The 22,942-nt window shown below is 37.1% G+C and overlaps 1 protein-coding gene across 6 annotated transcripts in view; it reads right to left on the bottom strand.

Annotated features, from left to right (window-relative positions):
• Window positions 1-374: 374 nt before the first annotated feature.
• Window positions 375-22,942, bottom strand: part of NRG1 (neuregulin 1) — a 156,783-nt gene continuing 134,215 nt past the window's right edge. For 2 of the 6 annotated variants that reach the window (XM_087886408.1, XM_034410680.3), the window contains 7 exons: window positions 22,839-22,897; window positions 18,095-18,118; window positions 12,876-12,978; window positions 9,670-9,796; window positions 5,210-5,340; window positions 3,913-4,116; window positions 836-1,633 (listed from right to left, as the gene is read on the bottom strand). In XM_087886408.1, the coding sequence (XP_087742534.1) occupies window positions 979-1,633; window positions 3,913-4,116; window positions 5,210-5,340; window positions 9,670-9,796; window positions 12,876-12,978; window positions 18,095-18,118; window positions 22,839-22,897 (1,303 nt within the window). In that variant the 3' untranslated portion in view covers window positions 836-978. Of the gene's footprint in view, window positions 1,634-3,912; window positions 4,117-5,209; window positions 5,341-9,669; window positions 9,797-12,875; window positions 12,979-18,094; window positions 18,119-22,838; window positions 22,898-22,942 lie in introns of all 6 variants that reach the window. The other 4 variants (XM_087886410.1, XM_034410681.3, XM_087886409.1 and 1 more) reach the window with 4 other exon arrangements.

The following is a 22,942-nucleotide window of genomic DNA, read 5'->3' as shown; positions in this document are numbered from 1 at the left end:
GTGGTAGCAGTGATAGCTCCTATTTAAATTCAAATAGATTTTTGGGTAATTATAGTCAAATGGACAAACCTACAGTGGTATCTAATATTGGATATAGTTCTATGTTTCTGAAAGCTGTATTATCCTACAAAACAAAACAAAACAAAACAAAACAAAACAAAACAAAACAAAACAAAACAAAAAACAAAACAAAACAAAACAAAACAAAACAAAACAAAACAAAATGGCAGGCTGTTGGACCTACCCATTTTCTCAAGGGTTCCAAAATAAATCTTGTTTTTGTCAGAGAGCAACTCATAAAACGCAAGGAAATAGAAGCCTCTTCAAAGAAGAAATGAGCATGTTTTGTTTCTAGGTTGGTATATCAGTATGGATTTTTCTTTTTTCTTTTATCAGAGCTATGACAAGCAAGACAGGGAGCGGTTGCAGTTCTTACAGACCAGTGTTTCCCAATGGTAGCCATTTTAAGATGTCTGGACTTCAATTCCAAGAATACCCCAGCCAGCTGGCTGGGCTATTCTGGTAATTGAAGTCCAGACATCTTAAAATGGCTACCGTTGGGAAGCCCACTGTTACAGACCGTATAGCCAGTCGCATGAATCTGATGGGAAACAGACTGTTGGAGACTTCTGCAAAATACTGTGGAACAGCAGTCACTAGTAACTTTTACAAAACTTGCTCTCAACATAACATAAAGGCACCATTGATATCGTTCTCATTTTTGAAATACTGTAAAAAAATTGCTACATATGGCACATAACACTTTTGTATATACATTATATATTTAATTTATAAAAGTTTTTTCCCCCTCCTGTGTTTTTCTTTTTAAATCCTAATAGCGTAATTGCTAAAATAAAATAAATTGTTTTAATTTAATCATGGAGTATTTCATTATATAAAATAAAGTTTTACATGTGAATCTATGTGGTTTTTTTTTTAAAGTGTTTTTTTTTTCTCTCTCTCGCTCTCTCTCCTCCTTTATACAGCGATGGGATCCTGGTTAGCTATTACACCAGACAATCTTGCTTGATATTCTTCCTGCGTTGAGAAGCGGCTGGCTTGGTTAGTCCTAGTGTCAGTGAGCCTATATGCAGCAGCTGATTCTAAGTCAGCGGTTGTAGGGTTTTGTATGCTCAGAAAAGGTGTGTCTTCACCTATCCTTTCGTCTTCTGTCTCACTCTCTGAGCTACTGTTCTCACAACTCGTGTCAGTGTTCATTTCCAATCGAGTGGAAATGTGGCCATTGGGCTTTGTTCTTTTGGCCCTCCGACTGTTGACTAGTTTCTTTGGAGGCTCTTGTGTAGGTTCATATTCCTGCGTGGTTTCGTATTCCTCGTCCTCTACTATCCTCAGGGGACTCGGTGGTAGGCTGTTGCTTTCATGGACAGGATTGTGGTGGTAAGAAGAATTGAACTGTTGTAAGTGAAGCTCGTATTTTTCCCGCAGCCTGGGTGGGGTCACCAGCAGGAGAGGCCTCTCTTCTTCTATAAATGGACTGACAGCTACAGACGGGACAGACATTGTTAAACTGGAGACTTGTGGAGACATTTCTGAAGCTGGTGATTTTGGAGAACTTGGAGTGTGGAAATCTACAGGAGACATGCGAGCTGGCGTGGTCATGGCAGATACGTACCTAAAGAAGTGCACATAAAAAAAAAAAAATTAAGCTGAAGAATAAGGATGTGGTAGAACTATGATGGTGGTAAGAAGTATTTATTCTTCCATGACAGTAATAAGCATTTGAATTCAGATGCAACAGCCACACATTCTGTAAGTAGAAATGCAACTTCTACAAATAGCTACAAGCTACTGAAATTTAACTTTAAATTTCTGGGCTAAAATAACATTAAATGATCATTTATTCACTTCTCTTGATTTCCAACTTGTAAATCCAATGCCTGAAAAAATGGAATATTGGCAATGCTACTCACTTTAATATATAATTTATTCCAGCCTTGGAGTCTCTTGACATTTATGAAGATATAATGGAGCTTCTGCTACTAGCCATGCAGTCTTTTTTTTTTTTTAAAGAGTGTTTGACTTTCTTTCTTCTTCATTGTCTTTTTAAAAAGATTTCCATCTTATTGCAAGTAACTGCACTGAATGCAACTATCCAAAGTTTAGGATTAAGAAAGATTTTGTGGCCATTTGGGAATAAGACACAGAGCCAAGAAGACTTTGGATGTTCTTCAGCATTCCTTGTTTTGGTCCTGTACAATGTCAACATGCAAAGTTCAAATAGTTTCGTTTTCCCAATTTTCATTCACTTTTTCCAGGTTTTGTAGCTATTAAAAAGCCCAGGATGAAATATAGATAATAAAAGCTATTCTAGAGAGTTAAATATTTAAACTTTAATGCTCATAGAATTAATGGCCTGGATGTGCAAATAACTAGAAATTGTGCAATTTTATACTTTAAAAATTGATCCAAAAGCAAATGTAACTATTGTAGAGCAATGGGACTCCATCTTTCAGGCTACTTCTATAATAAAATAGTCAAACAATACCAGTGGTATTGAGGAAAATATGGCTTACTTGCTTATTTATTTATTTATTATTTATTTATTTCATATTTTTGCACTCTATTTTCTGTGCTATTTTACCTCAACAATTAGGAATCAATGAAAGCACAAGTCAGCTTTGCTTTCCAGAAAGGAAACAAGATGATGCTGTTAGGTGAAGGAATGAGCCAATTCAGTCAAATATTCTCCACAATCCAGATAATTTTATCAGAAATTAGTAGTATATAAAACTAATATACAGTAAATATGTGAAGACTGTATTGATTCATGGATTCTGGTATTGTCCCAAATAGTAGAGTTTTGTACACCTTCTTGTCATTATTTTAAAAGGAAGAAATGCTTTTAACTTGCCTATCTGTTCGGTATAGGGCCGTGATGGCGAACCTATGGCACGGGTGCCACAGGTGGCACATGGAGCCATATTGGTGGGCATGCAAGTGTTGCCCTAGTTCAGCTCCAGCGCGCATGCGCGCACCGGCCAACTGATTTTCAGGCCTTCTGGTCCCACCAGAAGTCGGGAAACTGGCTGTTTCCACCCTCTGGAAGGCCTCTGGGGGGATGGGGAAGGCTGCTTTTGCCCTCCCCAGGCTCCTAGAAAGCCTCTGGAGCATGGGGAGGTGGAAAAATGGGCCTACCGGGCCCACCGTGCCATCGTGTGCCAAAAGCAGGGGGAAGTGTGGGGGGGTCACGTGCGCATGCGTGGGAGGGTGGGGCGCATTGAATTATGGATGTGGGCACCATCACCCACGACCCCCCCATGACCCCCGCTTTTGGCACGCGATGGCAAAAAGGTTAGCCATCACTGGTATAGGGTATGAATAGCCAAATTAAAAAGAACTTATTAAATGGAAAAGAGTGCAACTTCATTTAGCACTGCCTTTTAAACATTCATTTTCAATCCTTGTCTGGTTATATTGTGGTTGCTTCTCCACTCAAACTGTATTTTCCCCCCACACTTCTAATATAAATCACACTCATTGATCACCATATGCTGCAGTGCAGTGAAGATGATTTTGGCCATTTTTTTCATGCAAAACTAATGATACGTTCTAGGGTTAACCAGTGGTGACATAAGGCATAGCTTTCCCACCATTACATTGGCACAGTGCTATAAATAATGAGGAAACAGCTTTAAAGAAACCTGGATTAACTGTAAAAACAACAAATAAAGAAACCTATCACAAAACACTATGAAAACGGCAAATTATTATATAAATATGAACGTACAAAACCTCTGTTTAGAATTTCTTGATCATAAAATAATATCCCAAAATCAAACCCACCCACCCTGATAAGATTTCAAACTGCAGTTCTCTCTCTGTCAGGATCTGGATATGCCCTAGACAGTATTTCAGACTGGTATCCTTCTTAAGATCAGCTCCTGTGGATACCTTTCACTGTGCGGTGAATCACGATAAGAGTCCGGTGTCTCTCGTGCGTGCCGGAGAAAACTGTTGTATTCTCTTGGTCCAGCTATGCCATTGAGGCGACCGCGAGGTCCTGAGGGGCTTGCATGGCGGCTGTTCTCAACTGAGGAGCACACAAGGGCTGAATGACTTTCAGAGATTATGCTTTCGGTCCGACCATTACTCCAACTGACCACGAGCCGTTATGAAAAACAGAAGAGAACATTTTAAAATTCAAGAACAGGAAAGTGAAAAGAAAGAGTCTGACAGGTCCCTCTGTGTATCTGTTGGGCAGTAGTGTTTTACATTCATTATGTTGCTGAAGAATTGAGGTGATCATTCTTCCTCAACTGCTGGGAATATAAAAAGATAAACGCTCAATCTTAAACTAACATCATTTTCAAGATTTTACCAGGGGTGGGCTGCTGGCGGTTCGCAGGGGTTTGGGAGAACCTCTAGCTAAGAATCTGTGCAGTTCGGAGAACCCCCAAATCCCACTCCTGGCTGGCCCTGCCCACTGTACCCCGCCCTTCCCAGGAGTCCCCATGTGGCTCGTTTTTGGATGCAAGTAAGTGCAGGGCATGTGTACAGCTTGAGGAGGGCAAAAAACAGGCCTACCAGAAGTTCAGGAAGGCTGGAAATGGGCCTATTTCTGGCCTCCAGAGGGTCTTCGGAGCCTAGGGAGGTCATTTTCGCCCTCCCGAAGCCTCGAGGAAAGCCTCCAGAGCCTGGAGAGAGCAAAAACACCCACTCACCCCGCGGTGGTGCAGGAGGTCGACTAGGCCATGCCCACCATGGCTCAGCAACCGGGCAGAGAACCCCTTACTAAAATTTTTGAAGCCCACCCCTGGATTTTACTGTTATGACATAATGAACAATGCTAGAGAATAGGACTATTCTATGTCAAGCAAAGCCAAATTATGTACATAAAAGAATAATGATGAGCTCCAAGTAAATTCAGTAACTCATCATGGTCCAAATGTAGTACTAATTCTGTAAGTGCAAATTAATGGTGTGATATGAAGTCCACAGAAACAAAGCAGCAATTGTGATGAAGCGGGCTAATATGTCGATACTGAGACCTGCTTCTTTTCAAAGGAATAAACAAAATAGGAAGAAGAATCAAAGAAGTAAAGGAAGCTAAATAAAATAAAGCAACTTCGAGCATTTCAGCTACAAAAAAGTCTATCACCTTTAAATTCAAATACTTCTGTTTACTGTTTTTAAAACTTGCTTTGGGGTTTCGGTTAAGAAATATGTTGGCTTTATCGGAGCCTCCTACCTGTGGCTGGGAGTCTGGGTGACAGTTGTAGAATGATGTGTAGTTGAGGTATAGTGACTTGTAGAAAAAGATGCCTCAGTTTCTCTCTCGACAGCATGTTCACTGGATATTATGTTTTTAGATACATATTGCTAAACAAAACAGACACATAACTTTTATTTATAACACAATTAAAAACTACTGGACAATTCTGTACTCCTGCCTTATATCAGGGATGTCCAACAGTGGTAACTTTAAGACTTGTGGACTTCAACTCCCAGAATACCCCAGCCAGCATGGCTAGGTGAGGACTTCTTGCCTGATAGACCAGTCTCACACAAGTCTTAAAGTTGCCATGATTGGACACCCCTGCTTTGTATATACATATGAAAGCATTTCAAAAAATGAAGTTGTAGTACTTCTCAAATTAGCTGTCAATACTTTAGTCTCATGAGAAGATACTTTCCTAGAATTAATTCAAATTAAAGTACAGTGATTCAATGGAAACAGTAGTTTATTAACGGCAGAATTCTTTCACCAAAACAAATCTATTTTAACGGAATTCACGGGTAGGAATAGGACTATTGCCGAGCAGTATGAGTAGTAGATTTCCCTTTTTCCTTGTTTTTGCTCACTGTATTTTTGCAATCTTAATTTTTCATGACATGTTTGGTTCCTGAATTTTAATGACAGGGAGTTAAGCTTGTTCTCTATGAAATGGATTAGGCATAGAATATTTTTCCTGTAATTTTATGAATTAGCCTTTCAAAATATTTAATTTGGCTGTCATCTGATGTCTCTGAAATAATGAAGAGAAATAGTGGACTGCTGGTACCTTGACTTACAACAGTTTGTTTAGTGACTGTTCAAAGATACAATGGCACTGAAAAAAGTGACTTATGACTGGTTTTTCCACTTATGATTGTTGCACCTTCCTCATGGTCATGTGATCAAAATTCAGACACTTGGCAACTGATTTATATTCATGATGATTAGTGTTCTGGGGTCACATTATCGCCTCTTGCGACCTTCTGATAAGCAAAGTCAATGGGGAAGTCAGATGGTCTCAATTCGAGGACTATCTGTATAATAAAAACTCCTGGCAGTAGTGAAGGTTTGATTTTGAAGTGGCTAAATAATAGGTCCAGCTTGTCTACAAACTGGTTCTTTCAGAGAATGATATACTATGGGAAATGTCTACACTTTTTAAATATACAAAAAAAATTATACTGGTATAGGTAAAAATCTTGCATCTGATGAAACTGACAGCAAGACCCCTGTTGGTTATTTAGGATTTTCCATGTTCAATAAAACTGATTCAGCTGTAAGGTATATTGCTATCTGGGTACTGTACTTGCCTATGGGAACTTCCCCAACCAATTCTTGTATATTGATCAGGCCAGAGGTGGTATTCAGCAAGTTCTGACCAGTTCTGGAGAACCGGTAGCAGAAATTTTTAGTAGTTCGGAGAACTGGTAAATACCACGTCTGACTGGCCCCGCCCCCATCTATTCTCTGCCTCCCGAGTCCCACTGAGGAAATGGGGATTTTGCAGTAATCTTCCCCTGGATTGGGGAGCAGTGGTGGGTTGCCCCCAGTTCACATCGGTTCTATAGAACAGGTAGTAAAACTGGAGGGAGGCCCCGCCCACTGACCCTGACATCATGAAAACACTTCTGCGCATGCGCAGAAACTTCTGCGCTTGTACGCGTGGCTCCATTGCAAACCGGTAGTAAAGGTAAGTAGAACCCACCCCTGGTGGGGAGGGAATGGAGATTTTACAATATCCTTCCCCTGCCATGCCCACCAAACCATGCCCACCAAGTCATGCTACGCCTACCAAGCCATGCCCATAGAACCGGTAGTAAAATTTTTTGAATCCCACTACTGGATCAGGCCTTAGTCTATTTCAATTCAGAGTGGAAGCTACTTGGTGGTGGTGGTGTGTTTGTGGGGTTGCTGAAGAGGGAGGGAGAAAAAGAAGGCGAGTGAGAGATAAAGAGAGAGGGAAAAAAAGAGACAGAATATGCATACTGTATGCATGTTTCTTCTGAGACGGAAGCTTCTGAGAATATGTCCTTATCGCTTTTGTCCTAGTCAACAGACATTAATCCCATTCAATCTGGCATAGAACAACTTAATCTAAAGGCACAGGCATTTCTTTTTACTTTGCTGAGGAAGATAAAAGAACTACCTCAACTATCATAGATATATTGTGAGCCACCCTCAAATATTCCTTCATAGTGATGGATTTTGCTTTTTCTTGAAATAAATTTGGGTTGTGGGTCCTGAATGCATTTTGAAAGCAGAATAAAATCGTGAGCTCTGCTGAAATGAATGCAAGAGAACCAATGCCAGAAACTGTTCTTTAAATTAAAACAAGCAAAGATCTGAATTATCCGTTTTTCATATTGAATTTTCTCAATCAGGAGAAAAGGGTTCACACATTCACTACACCACTGGGATTCTTCTGACAGTTTTATGCAGTGGTGGGATTCAGCCAGTTCGTAACACTTCGGTAGAACTGGTTGTTAACTTTCTGAGCATTTTGGCTGTTGGAAGAAATCATTAGGGAAGAGAACCGGTTGTTAAATTATTTGAATCCCACCACTGGTTTTATGGGTTCAATTTTGTAAGAAAAGGCTCAGATGTGGCACATACAAACATTATTTTAGATTCAAAACAAATACATACAGCAGACTGTACATCCATGGTCCACACAGAATTCATAGTGTTCATTATAGTTTTAAATTTATATTTATCAGATAGGTAACTGGTAACCTTACATGTACATACCCAGAGTAAAAAGAACAACAAAACTATTTTAGAGAAACATATTCATTACCAACCAAAGGAAAACCCTTAAATAACAGATTTCAGCAATAATTTCAGCTTTCTATATTATTTTTTTTTTAAAATGGTCCAATTTATAATCTGAAAGTTTAGAGAACTGTCTCATTAGATCTCTCAGCTGAGTGAAATCTGTGAACAGAGAAGCACCACAAAACTTCTTTTTTTTTTGCTTAAAAACCATTCTAATTTTAGATGATTTCTCTAGCACATTCATCCTAGCCCACATCTTCCTTTGATATGCTTTCTACAGTGATGTACTCTATCTTGCTACAAGAAAGTTCTGGAGACAATTTCATCTGGTTTTTACTTATGGGTTGGAACTAGCACTGCTACGATAGTTACAATTTTTTTTGTGGCCACAAATGCTTTATGCAGAAAATTGCTCCTTTAATCTTTGGTATCCCACAAGCATAATGTGAAAATCAATTTATACCTCAACTCAGTGACACCAACAGTTTGCATACACACATATGTATATACTGTATACATATATACAGATATAGGTATATATGTGCATATTCACGTAGCACTTACTAAGTGAGCTTTTTAGTACTTTATTCATAAAGTACTTTTATAGTCCTGGTATTAGTTTTTAATATATTTCTGTTTATTGGTAGTTTTTTCATTTGTATTTTATTATTTGCATTTATAGCATTAGAGTGAACCATTCTTCTATTTATTGATTTTAGAAATGTTTCTTCCTTTTAATTTGAACCTTGCAACATCTCATGAAATTATACAAAATGCTGTTTAGAGATAATAACAATAAATATATTAATAGTAAATTTAAATAGTTTCTTTTGTGAATAATAATTTATTATTCTTACTATTAGATTTTTATCCAATGTTTTCTACGCATAATTCAAGGTGGGGAACATGCTTAATATAACTGCCTCCTATTTTTCCCACACAAACAATCCCACCAGCATCTAAATATAATTTGACAACTGTTTTCAGTTAAATCATCTACTGCCACTGTTTTGACAAACTAGTGTAGGAGATGACCAGGCTGAGTCTTAAAGGAGGGGTCAAATCAGAGGTGATATTCAGCAGGTTCTGACCAGTTCTGGAGAACTGGTAGAGGAAATTTTGAATAGTTCGGAGAACTGGTAAATACCACCTCTGACTGGCCCCGCCCCCATCTATTCCCTGCCTCCTGAGTCCCAGCTGATCTGGGAGGAAATAGGGATTTTGCAGTAACCTTCCTCTGAAGTGGGGTGGGAATGGAGATTTTACAGTATCCTTCCCCTACCATGCCCACCAAGCCACACCCACAGAACCGGTAGTAAAAATTTTTGAATCTCACCACTGGGACAAAGTGTATCAGTCTCGAGTCCCTTTGCGCTCACAAGCAATTATAGTCTAGCCCACCTTGACTTCCATTCACTCTTATCTACCACTTATTTGCTTTGACTGTTAGTAGTTCCAATTCTTGCAGAGCGTGTTACAAACAATAAATCTGTATTCATTTGAACTGCCTTGCTTCCTGGTTTCTTGCGCCTTACAACTAGTGGGAGAATAAGAGCTTTGGAAAGCAGTACTATTTTTTAATAAATTGTTAAAAGGACTAAATGTCACTCAAATACTGATGAAGAACTGATTATCAATAAAGCTTGTGCGAAACTTACATTCACCAGCTGGACATTCTCTGGCGGTGGGTGAGGATGGTGAGGCCCGTTTGCCATGTTGACCCTGTGATTGCGTTCTGATCGAAGGCCTTGCCTGAGACGGTCATGTAACTTTTTCCGCTGCTTCCTGAATTTGAAATACCGAGATACTTTAATATTCAAATATTTGACTGAATAAAATAGCTCTATAAGCTTTATCGTCCATAGCACATTCCCATTACAGAACTGAATTTTATCATTTGAAGGTTCAGAAATACCAGGAGCTGATGGACACACGGTGTTAAACTTTGCGAACGTTACGAGAAGATTTATTCACAAATAAAGTTTCTGATATAGTATCTGGCATCCTGAAGCTATACCAATCTTATCCAGTAGCCAATTACATCACAGTATCATATGAAGATGCTACAGAAAGCAGATTGTACTCCAGTGGTTTATAATACATGTAACCAAAGGCAGGTTATTAGATCCAGAGGAGTAGAATTTTCTAGGAAAGTAGCTTTGTTGCCCTTTCCTGTATTTTCTGGCAAAAACAGCACACTGGAAACCTTATTCCCTGTGGCTAGGTCTTTGTAATATATCCGGAACAGGAACCCTTTGGAAGACCTCATTTTGAACTCCCCAGCTAATTTGTTGCCTGCCAGCAACCAATAATGTACAGCTGTGGGCTGTGTGTTGGTTTTTCTATAGCTTATTTGCTAGGCAGTTTACTTTTGTCGGTAAAGGTACAGGGAAAAAAAAAAGTAAGTTCTTCTAAAATAAAAAATATCGGAAATAAAATGGTTCTACCCCGCATGGATTCAAGAAATGATCTTGATTCTGAATGAATCAAGCAATTACTGGCTAGACTTTTTCAACTAATTCATTTATTAAAAATGCTGAATCACTCACTGACCTCTCCTGCCCCTTGGATGAGAGAATGTTACATTAGCTGCGCATTCAACTGGGCTGAAGATGTGCTTGAAGTTAGTCCAAACATACAACAGCATCCACTCCATATATTGATTTTTCCTTCAGTAGAGGGGGAGGAGAAAACCCCTTCCCTCTGACCTGCCCAAGACTGGAAATAAGGCCTCCCCACCCACCTAAATGAAGTTGCCTCCATTATCTCCATATACGAAAAGGAAAATAACACCCCTCTTCTGCAGAAGACTAAAGATAGCAGGTATCCTTCCCTTCAGGGACAAGATTTTGACGAAAGAAGAGACAGTGTTACCTATTCCCAAAGTCCTGCCCTGATATCATTAAGGAGAAAGGAAGTGTATATGAGGGGGAAAAAATCCAGTTACTGGGCCAGATTCCTGCTTTAAACTCTCAAATAGAGATATTGAACTAGCATGATTTTGGTTTTCTCAAATCAGGGGTCAGCAGCCCTTGTAGACTTAGTATTATTTAATAATTATTATTTTGGCTAAGGTAACATCGGAAAGGTGGTTCTTGTGGGGGGAAGTGGGATGCTTAAAAATAAATAGGAGCTTCAAACCAGGTAGTCCTTGACTTACAACAGTTTGTTTAGTGACCATTCAAAGTTACAACGGGACAGGAAAAAAGGAATTATGACAATTTTTCATACTTATGACCATTGCAGCACCCACATGGTCACATGATCAAAATTCAGACGTTTGGCAATGTCTGTCATATTTATGACAGTTGCAGTATCTCAGGGTCATGTGGTCCCATTTTGCAACCTTCTGACAAGCAAAGTCAATGGAGAATCCAGATTCACTTAACAACGGTGTCACTAACTTGACAACTGCAGTGGTTCACTTAACAATTGTGGCAAGAAAGGTTGTAAAATGGAGGCAAAACTCACTTAACAAATGTCTCACTTAGCAACAGAAATTTGGGGGGTCAATTGTGGCCCCCATATGTCAAGGACCCTGAGTCCTGTAGGACTCTGTGTAATACAACCAAGACTTAAATGCACTATGGTTCCATGAATTGAATATGAAGCTTTCTTTAAAATTGGATGTGATGGTTCCTCATCAGAGCTAAAGAAGCTAAAGGTCGGGGACTAAAGGGTCAAAGTTCAGGTTAGCTGATTCTTACAACTTCCTATTATGTCTAAGCTAAGCATGTGCACTTTCTATAAGTGAGAAGGTATCACGGTTGAAAAATGTATGTTATTGTTTACATAACAGTTGCTATTGTTATGCCGACTTCTAAAATGATTTAAAAGTATTGCTTTGGCTCTTGCACATCCATAACACCTCTCTGCATTTCATTAAGGGACTCTAAGAGGAAAATTCCAATGAAAGATAAACAGGCTCAATATTTCCACACCTATAATTCATTCAATTAATTGTGGTTAAGATATCACCTTGATTAATACTTTCACTGAGTCCACAACTGCTGAAAGTAATATCAACAGGGAAAGGAAAACATACATAGAAAACTTTGGACATCTTATCAAATTTAATAAAAGTTTTGACTTTTCTCCATTCAGAAGACGGATAGATGAAAAAATGGGAAGGGCGCCTTGAAGGTTGGGTATGTCTTTTATTTCTTTAAATGCCATAAAAGTAAATATTTTTGCCTGTAAAAAAAAGTATCACCAATATACTTAGTAATACACAGATCTGAGTCTGAAACATTTTTGTCTGAAGAGCTCACTCTGATGCCATGCTTTAATTTGGAAAGATAAACATAATCATAATGATTGTGAAGGAAAGCTTTAAAACTTTTCCTGAAAGTTGTAAAAAGTCAATATTAGGTTATATTTACATAATAAACCATAATATCAACAACATCAATTGTTGCCAATTGATTGGAAGGGGCTAGAAGTTTGGCGGTTCCAACTTTCATTTATCAGGCACCTTTTGACATTCATGATTAGTGTGATTCACCACATCTCACACACAGCTAAAGATAAAGACAGTCTTGGATTTAAGCCCAGCTCAGTCATTGTGTGTAATATCATGTGGCACAACAAGTTTAAAGGTGGAAGCCTTTCAAAGCAAATGGGATGTTTTTGCAATGATCTCAATGGATCATGAATTAGATTAGATTCTAAGGGATCACTTCCTATGAAAAGCTGTGACAAACTACATACATTCCAGCTATGCTTACAAACTTACAGAGAATTTTTTTTAAGTTTATTAAGCCATCTAATTGTGTATCAAGATGCAAATATATTTTTTTAGTTCGTTTTGTTTTGTGAGGTCGTGATTACAAAATTATAGAAAAAAGGAAAAAGGGGTGTTTACTTGGTTTTGCAGTATGCCACAACACACATGATGCCAACAACAAGCAGAGCAATGCAGATGCCAGTTATGGTCAACACCCTTTTCTGGTAGAGTTCCTCAGCTTCTAGAAAATGAGAAAATATAGATGGTTATAACATGTACACCGGATGAAAAAACAAGAGACCACTAAATACAGCTTACAGTCTATCAATTTATAGCTACAGTGAAAGTATGACAAACTTTATGCTCAAAAATTATAAACTATATTCAGTATCTGATGTGAGAAGCTTAAAATAAAGACAATTTAAATTTAAATTAAATTTAAGTTTAAATTAAATTAATTAAATCAAATCAAATCACAATTCAATGTTTTGTTTAACATAATTTAAATTTTATGAAGCTGTCTAATGAAATAAAAACAAGGCACTGATAGAATAAGTCATTTTGTTTAAAAATGGGGTTTTCTTGCAAAGAAAGCTGGGATAAAGATTGGACCTCCCTCCTCCCAATTTTCTCTTCACAGTCTCTTGTGGCAATTTAAAATATCCAGGTATTTTTTCAATATTATTTTGGTCTACACCACAGGTGTCAAATTCGCAGCATCACATTGCGTATCACAATGTTTTTCCTTCGCGGAGCTGGGATGGGCATGTCCTGTGCGTGATGTATCCGGCCTGCGGGCCGCCAGTTTGACACCCCTGGTCTACACCAATCTTTACATGAGGAATGTTACATTCTACTTTGAATTTTACTATGCCATGTGAGAAAATTGCAAAATTCACCAGGAACTGACAGTAACATTTAAGTTTATCCACCCCTCCAATAGGCAATATGCATTGTACCATAGACGTTATATGGTTGATTGAATAGTAAAGAAAAGATGATGATATTTGAGTGAAAAATATCTGTTCTACTGCAGTGATCTCAGTCTAAGATACTATAATCAATATGAACTAATTCTTAGGGCAAAACAATATTTTGCCTGGAGAGATAATCACATTCCACTTAGAAAAACATAGTTTATATGCTAAACAAAGGAAATGATACATTTAGGACACTGATACCAATGGTGCACAGGATTAAACACCAGAATGAGCCAGAACTTTGTATTTTTTCTTTTTTTTTTATCTTATTTGGTTGCTAAAATTTATCTAGCTTTTAATTTAAAATTGTGCAATCATATAGTTGCCAACCTCAAAGTAACCATCGTGTGAGCAACCAACAAGAATTTGCATTCATAATGGGAATGTTTTTAGGAATATGACTATTCAGAATTAAAGAAAGGGGACTGGAAAAATCAGTACTCTTGGAAACAAGTTTGTCATCAATGGAACAGGATTTGAAAATCTGTTACTTTTCTGCTTTGCGATAGTTTGTATTTGGCAATTTCCTGGTCTGGTGATCTTTGTATGTTTGCAGATAAGACATCTGTTAGGGCTTGCTTTGCCTTAGCCTGTTGTTTCAGATTGATTTTTGGCAATAAGCACTGTCAGGTCCCAAATTCCTGACTTCTGTGGTCACTGTTGCTCTAAGGATCCAAATATTTTCTTAGACACTGACCCAATATATAGTTTGACTATGTCATATTGGCCAAGATCCAATAACTGGTCGTGTCTGCTGATATGCAGGGCCGTTTATTGATATGTAACCATTTTTGAGGGGGGGGAAACATGCTGTCTGGATTTTTTTAAAATGGGAGATAAGATTTGATCAAATGCTTATTGCATAATTTTCAAATGCTATTTTCAGCACACTACTTTCATATGGCAAAATGATCAAATTAAGGGGAGGCTATACTCCTCTAGCTGAGAGTAAATCCTAGTGAGCTTGGTAAGGTTTCCCTCTGAGTAAACATACGTGAGCTCAGACTCATGCGAATGAAGGAATGTGAGTATGTTAACAGCTTTTGAGTTTTCAGATCATAACAGATTACAGGATAAAATATTTAATTGCAATTGATGGCCCCTTCATGTTTAGCTCCCCTTTGTGGAATCAATTATCCCCTGAAGAACATTTAGCTAAATCTCCTGAGGTTCAAAGGCACTTCTTTTTTTAGGACATTAATGAAATTGAAAGTACCTTTCTTTTTTATTTCAATATCTAATACTAGTTTTAATGACAATAGTGCCGGGATTTGAGAATATTTGAAAAAAATTCTATATTATGGTTTTTATCGTTTTGTTCTTACACTACTCTTAGGTATAAGGAATAGGCTACCCAGACACTAATTTTTCAGGTTCTTACCATGAATTATGAATTTGTGTATAAATATATACATTGGAGAAAGCAAAGGTTATTTATTATCTCTTTTAGGTTCTTGTTAAGAGCTATTAGTTATCCTCTCAAATCCCTTACATTCAATGAGATTTACACAAAGGAAACAGATTTTTAGAAACATAGTATATTTCCTCAAAATATTTGAGGAATATTCGAATATTTTGAGAAAATATACTATGAAATTCCAAATAAACCAAAACTAAAATTTAAAAACTATCTTTCAAACCTTAATACCTATGATACAATGCATATTATTGCTTCCTGCAAGCCAACCCCAATACAAACATTGATTAACAAGTTTCTCAACATATTTATACAGAAATCAACAATACTGATTATGAACATAAGGAAGGAAGGATCAGTTGTGAGAAAATAAAACTAGAATGCTCAAATGATTATACAAACAAAAATCCAAGAACAAGAAGTAGAAGTATTGAAACAAACACAAATATGGGAAGAGGGAGAGGAGAGAAAGAAGAAGGGAAGGAACAGATGAAGGAAGAGGAGGAAGCTAAAGGGAAATATAAGGTTAGAAGTTGAAAAGTCAACTATAGGCCTGGCACAGCATGCTTGATAACTGGAAGGAAGAATAAGAAAAATGCTTGAAAGTAAGAACTGAAGCGGAATTTAAAGGGATTTTACATACAGCATAACTCCTAACCTATGCTCTCCAGAAAGCACTGATTGATTAGCCAAATAGTGGAGTCTTATTACTATATAATCAGAGATAGCAAAAGCCATGCTAAACACAATCCAGTACATAGGGAATAATGCAGTTCTTAAAGGGTTAACAGAATTCTCTTTATAGCATCAGTCATTAATTGGTTTAAGTTGTGTGACTGCTTCCCTCCTGCCCACTGCCTAGGATGGGTGCACAAGTTGTGTGTTTTATATTAACTATAATAATAATATGGGTTTTTTTTCAGTGCTATAACATGATGGAGATGATGCATTGTGCCTTTCTAGTGACATTTTTATGGATGTTTAGTGCAATGCAAAAACAGGGTGAGCCTTATTCAGTGTTCTCTCATTTTTTTTCAGTCTCCTCATCGCTAATAGTCCTGCTCATCCTCTCTTGAGTTGTGTGATCTTGTTTGGAACTTTAATAATATGCATTTTTTGCAAAATCTCTTGTCAAGCCCATCCTCTTTTGCAGACTTTATGTCTCCTTCCCAATGGCTGCATTTATGCAGATGCTATGGGATACGAGGAATGTATTCACATTACTAAACCAACATTCTCTTTTCTCAATCCACTTGGCTTCTATTGTAGGCCACATGCAGCATGATGCTGGTATGGATATATATTTTAATATAGCTCTGCACCAGTGGTGGGATTCAGCCGGTTCGTACTAGTTTGGGTGAACCAGTTGTTAAATTACTCCCACCTCCCCTGCTAACAAAGTGGATCCTGGGCTCTGCCTGCATTGCAATGGAGAAACAGGCAATGGAACAACCAGCGTGAGGGAAGGAGAAGGCCGCTTTCCCCCTTTCTTTCCCCTGCTCCTCCTCCTTCCCTCGTGCCGGCCGCTCCATTTCCCATTTCTCAATTGCAGCAAAGCATCCAGGATCCACTTTGATAGCCGGGGAGGGTGGTTTAACAAGTGATTCACTCAGGGTCAGGTTGGCCATCGCGGGAGGCTTACTCTGCATGTGCAGTGGAGCTGGAGGACGGGGATGAGCCACGCCTCCCACGACAGTCAACCTGACCCTAGGCGAACTGGTTGTTCAATTATTTGAATCCCACCACTGCTCTGCACCATGAGATTTATAGCCAATAATATGACATCGGGGGAAAGTCCTGCCACATAGTGAGGTTCTAGAATTGGCAATGTAGAATAATTATGAAATAATTATGAATAATTATGAAAAAATATGTCAGTATGGTTGTGTTAGCTATAGGCTACATTTTCCCTTCCTTTTTTTATGAATGAGGCCATACAAGGGCTTAATATAATGTTGCCAGGCATGTAATGTGACATCAATACATATATTATCCTGGCTGGGCATCATAGCGAAGTCCTAAACAGCAGTGAAACAAAAGCATCCAGAGCTGAGCAAAATATAAAAGGAAGAACACCACTATTTTGCCAATGGATGTCCACTCACTCATACTTGCACATCTGAAGCATCACAATGGGCATGTAAGCTTATGTTTAGAAATACAAGATGTCAGTACCCACCACCACTTTAAAATCATTTCTAGCCGAAACAGTTTAGATGTTAAAATTTAAGACCTGAATAAGGTCTAATTTAGAGTTTGAAGCAGCATTCAATTGAATAAAAATAGGAGATGAAGGCAACAGGTCAAAAGTGGTCATGTGGTAAGAACAGACCTTTCCATATCATCTCTTTAACCTCAAAATATATTTCTGGTCTGAATAATAAGGAAAGGACTGTAGCTCTGAAATAATTAATTACAGGTTCAGTCCCCATTTCTCTTCACTTAGAACTGGAAAAACAAATCCTAATCCTGAAGGCCCATAGCTTGGTCTTCACATTTTATAGTGCCCCACTTTCTCTGTATTCCACCTTCTTTTCTCTTCTGCCCATTGTATAGGTAGACCTTAAGACCACAATTGACCCAACATTTGCATTGCCAAGCAAGACATTTTTAAAGTAAGTTTTGCCCCATTTTATGACCTTTCTTGCCACAGTTGTTAAGTGAATCACTGCAGTTTTTAAGTTACTATCATGATTCTTAAATGAATCCCCATTGATTTAGTTCCTCAGAAGGTCGCAAAAGATGGTCTCTCTCACAGCTATACAAACAGACACAAACAAACACACAAGGCGTACGGTTATGAGAGCTGAGTTAAGTGTAAATAGGGAGCAGGCAAAGGCTGTTATAGCTGTATGATCCCTTTTGAAGCACAAGGAAGTTGGTTAGGAATTGAAGGTGAGGAAATGAAAAAAAAAAGTTTTCAATTTTTCAGCAAGCTAAAAGGAATGATTGGTTCATACCCATAAATTCAATCCCAAGATGTTCTGCCAATGCAGAAAGTTGACATAAAAAGAAAGAAAAGGGAAAATAGTTTCAGAAAAGAGCAATACACCTTACTGAAAAAAACAAATTGCACATGGATATTATACCTATTAGGTGTTTGCACACTGAGACAGGACAAATGCCATAAGGTTAATAGGGCAGAGCTCATGTAAGCTTTCACAGGCTCTTTTTAAAAAACTATTTAGAAAAATATTGGCTCTAAACCAAACCACACAATGGTACCTGTATATAATTTAAATAACATGATGACTTCACCAATGTATTTTAACCCTTAAAGATATTACTGAAGTATCTGGGTTTACTATATCATCTATGTCACATTTCAGGTCCAAAATATCCCCATATAAAACATGTTCCTTAGTATAGCTATGATCCATAGCAGGGAACTAATCTTGGAACTTGCTATACATAAAACTACCTTGTTCCTTGTTTTTCAATCTTAGCAACTAAGATGTGTGGACTTTTAGTCAGCATTTTGGGAACTGAAGTCTATACATCTTAAAATTTGGTGAGATTGAGAAACACTGCTTTAGTCTGCTGCAGGAAAACTTAAGTTTAGTCTACTCCAAGCTCACATTAGTGGGGACAAAGTATAAATCTACACCGTTCTGTACCTGAAGTGGTAGTAGCCTCTTCTGCGATTTTAAAACTGATTTGGAACGCTTCTTAGATCATAAATAGCAATGAGAAGAATTACTGAAATTGTTGTATGTTATTAAGACTCAGGAAAAAAAGTGAGAATCAGTCTGATCAGAGGCAGATTTACAAGTAACTTTGTAAAACCATAAAATGATGTATAAACATTATGAGTTTCAGAATACTATATAATAACAATATTGACTCTTACGAGTGAATTTTTTTCCTTCTTTTTCTAATAGAAGTGGGAGCAAAAAACAATGGCGTTGCAGCAGATAATGACTAAGAAGGGACTGTGTGTAGTTGCAAATGCCTACCTCCCATATAAGAGTTGTAGCTACTGAATTTTCTGGAATTAATTCAGACAGCATAATTTGTTACAATGAAACTATATTGATACTTCAGCTAAAGTACAGAATTATTTGTATCTTTAGTTCATTCAAATCGTTTGATACTATTGTAGACAGACTAATATGGATTGAAAATCTACTTCATTGCAATATTGGGAATGTGCATAATGCATGGATTATGTTTTTTTAAAAAAATAAATGATAATATTAGACTGCTGACTATAAAACTTGCAGTGATTACTCACAGCTTTGCTATGTTATTTAATTCTTGTATCAAACTATAACTGCTGTATTTATTACTCAGGATTTATTGCTAATTCCTTTCTATAGGTGCATATATTCTCTATTTGTTTTCACTTCTTATAGGTTAAAATATTCCCAGCGGTGTACAATCAGTTATATTTTAAGGGTTAAATAAAATACATAGGTTTTCCCACATACTTAAGAGCCAGTATTACTTGCCTACATGAACACTACTAACAATACATATTAGTTACAGTTGCATAGAAGTTTCAGTAGAATTAGTGACATGCTCATGCACAAATATTATTGCATATGGTAGTTCACAGGTAAGATAGACAACCCAGATGGATTTCAGATAAATTCACTAATTTCAAACGGCTTATATATGAAATAATTGAATGGCAAGTTGAATTTTTATTCATTCGTTTGCTCATTCATTCATTCTGGTAGCAAAAATCATGCATAAGGAACATGCACTGCTTATTCTAACTCCAGAATAAATGCAAAACATTCCAATTAACATTTGGAATTCATATGTTCTCTTGATTTTGAAAGTCTCAGTCATGCTTGCTAATAAGTTCAGTGCTAAATATATTACTCCATACACTCACAGTATTATTTAGCTACTATGGTTTTATTTGCTATGTCTGCCCTGAATGTTAAAATTTATAATAGCTTATTTAAATAATTATCACACAGGGACACAGCCTATAAATAGCAAAGTGATAGCACTTTGCTTGTACTTTGCTGTTAAAACTCTGAGACTACGTTTTCACTGAGTCGGGAGTGGTGGGAGCAGCTTTGTAATTTTTCTTTTTGCTTGTTTGTTTAGGCAGTTCTGCCTATGAAGACATGTGTCATACCCCTAAGCTCCATTCTGTAGTGCTTTGCAGTTGAGCCCCATTATCATCATCAACTATGCATGAAGTTAATGAAGTTACCAAAATTGTAATGAAACAATTTAAAATCCAAAATAATTTGGCTGTAGGACAGAACATAGTGACTTATTCTATTATCTCCTTAGGAACCCCGCATTACCCCCACCCCCACCTCTAATTTCAAAGGTAGATAAGCCTGAACCAAGTAAAAATTACTTTTAGTAATTTCGCTGACTGTCTGTTTTGCAGCAAAGGAGATTTCTATGTTGCCTGAAACTGGTGGACCTCTGCTTGTTGAATGCCAACAAGATAAGGTAAAATTTATCCTCAAAACTAATCTTAATTGGCTGTATATGGAATGCAATTAAAAGGCAGGATGGTGGGTATCACAGTTGATTGTTAAGGAGCAGGCGCCCCAGGTGGCAATTAGAGAGGATGGTGCCACATGAGGTTGATCATAATAGTGGGCTGCCCCAAATATTCATCACGTGGTTATGAGGATGCTGCAATGGCTGGAACTTTGAAATTGGGTTATAAATCCATTTTTTCAGCACCATGGTAATTTTGAAGAGGCATTGAGTGAATGGACATAATTTGAGGACTACTTATATGTCTTAGAACTGGAAACCACTGAGAATTAAATTTTGTGATGTTGCAAGAGTTATTGATGGGATTAATATACAAGAAGCAATTTGGCAATTTTCTAAAAAAGTTATTTGTATCAGGAGTAACTACAATTTATAGCATTACTTTGTCTATTTTTTTTTGGTATTCATTTTATCTTAGACTACACTATAAAATAAATCCTCATTAGGTATTTTACAGCTACTCACATAATATACAGGCAAACCACTGCATAAATGTAACTTTGAAGTTACTATACTAATTAGCAAAACAAAAACAACCCCCCCCCCTTTTTTGTATATCTGTACTTATATCTGATTATTTGGAACTGTTTCATTTTGGATTATTCTTGTGGGATGCAAATATATATTCACTTAATATATTATTAAGGCTTTAAAAGAGACCTTTGGTATATATATTTATTAGGTAAAAGGGTTATCATGATATGTAAACATATTTAAGAAGTCCAGAATTTTTTAGCGTTCAGATATATCTATCTATCTATCTATCTACAAATAAAGGGCTAAATTGTTATTCTAGATAAGCAGAGACTTCCTGTTCATATTATGCCTTCACTTATTCTTGGTTCCTGAAGATTTTATATAATAGAAAAGAAGTTACAAAATTCTTTCAAATATATTTGGGTAATGAAAATATCAAGAACAAGCTCTTTACTAATTGACTTTTTAACACAAGAAAAATAACAGGAAATATTAATTCAAAAACCCCTCCTTGGGAAATCGCTTCTAATTTAGAAGCTGAGTGCTTAGGATGGTTATAAATTATTCATATATTTTTTTCACAGACATGAAAAATGTAACCCATACTGTATGACTGATGCATACTACCTTGCCAATGGAAATTAAACAGGATCATCATGAAGCAGCTGACATTTTTCACTGCTGTTGAATAAACCATCAAGGACTGTTTTGTAGGGCTCTGCACATTTCAAAAATGATTTGAAAGAAATGCTTTGGGCCATGTGCAAAAACAGGTTCTCTCTGCTACTCAATAAAGCAGGTCATTTTTTAATTATTTTTTTTTGTTCAGGCTTCTTCAGGAGTTTAAAGAAGGGACGCCACTGTATTAAATGAACATGACACTCTTAAAGCATTAGTATTCCACTGACAACTTAATCAAAAATATTTGGATATGCATAGAGCTGTAAGAAATCTCTATGGCAAACTCTGCAGTCATTAAGTGTTCACATCGTATAATCTCATGGCCAGTTTTAGATTTGGATTTACTGGTTATGAATTATGGGGAGATAGAGTCTATAACATTTCTATAGGAAATCAGACTACAAAAGATCGTTGTTTTCCAAAATCTCATTGGGTCTGCCCAAGTACTTGGGTAGCTCTAAAATAGCTCTTTAGAACCCTACTAAACATTTGCTATGAGGGCAAAGCAAAATATATTAACATTCAGTTAATCAGAATCAGTTAATCTTGCAATTCAATATATAAATCTGAATTGTGACATGTATGCCATATAAATGGCATTCTCTTATTTATGTTAAGTTGGGCATTTTTAAAAAATTAACTAGAACCATTGTCCTTAGTCCACATATTCTTCAGCACTATTTATTGATTATATTTGATAAAGGAGGGTGTAATCATGTTTTATATCCAATTTCCTCCATGACTATTGCTCAGAAATATCTTATTTGGATTAGATTTGGATAGTTACAGCTTTGTAATGATATTTAGCCTTATGTTCATATTTAGCTCCTTGAACAGCTATTAATTAGAATCAATACCATCCCCCCCTTCATTTTTATTATTCCAATTTTGCTGAAGTTTCGACATTGCTTGGACAATCATTACCATGCAAACAGGCAGAAGCAATCAAGATTAAGGTTCATGGAATCCATTTAGTAACAAAGGAAAATCTGAGGAAAGATGCGACTAAAGCAGCACCAAACTGAGCATGCTCCTATTCAGGCAGAGACAGAAAGGAAGTGGACGTACTGTAGAAGCTGGCCATTACGTAGTTTTGACAACGATCACCAGTAAATTCATTTGGGCACCTGAGAGTAAAAACAAAAACAAAAAGAAAGAGAAAACAGAGAAAA

Source organism: Pantherophis guttatus, chromosome 2 (assembly GCF_059756535.1).
Source record: "Pantherophis guttatus breed Tessera chromosome 2, ASM5975653v1, whole genome shotgun sequence".
NCBI lineage: Eukaryota > Metazoa > Chordata > Lepidosauria > Squamata > Colubridae > Pantherophis > Pantherophis guttatus.
The sequence above is the reverse complement of the archived record's forward strand: the minus strand, read 5'-3'. Positions and strand labels throughout refer to the sequence as shown.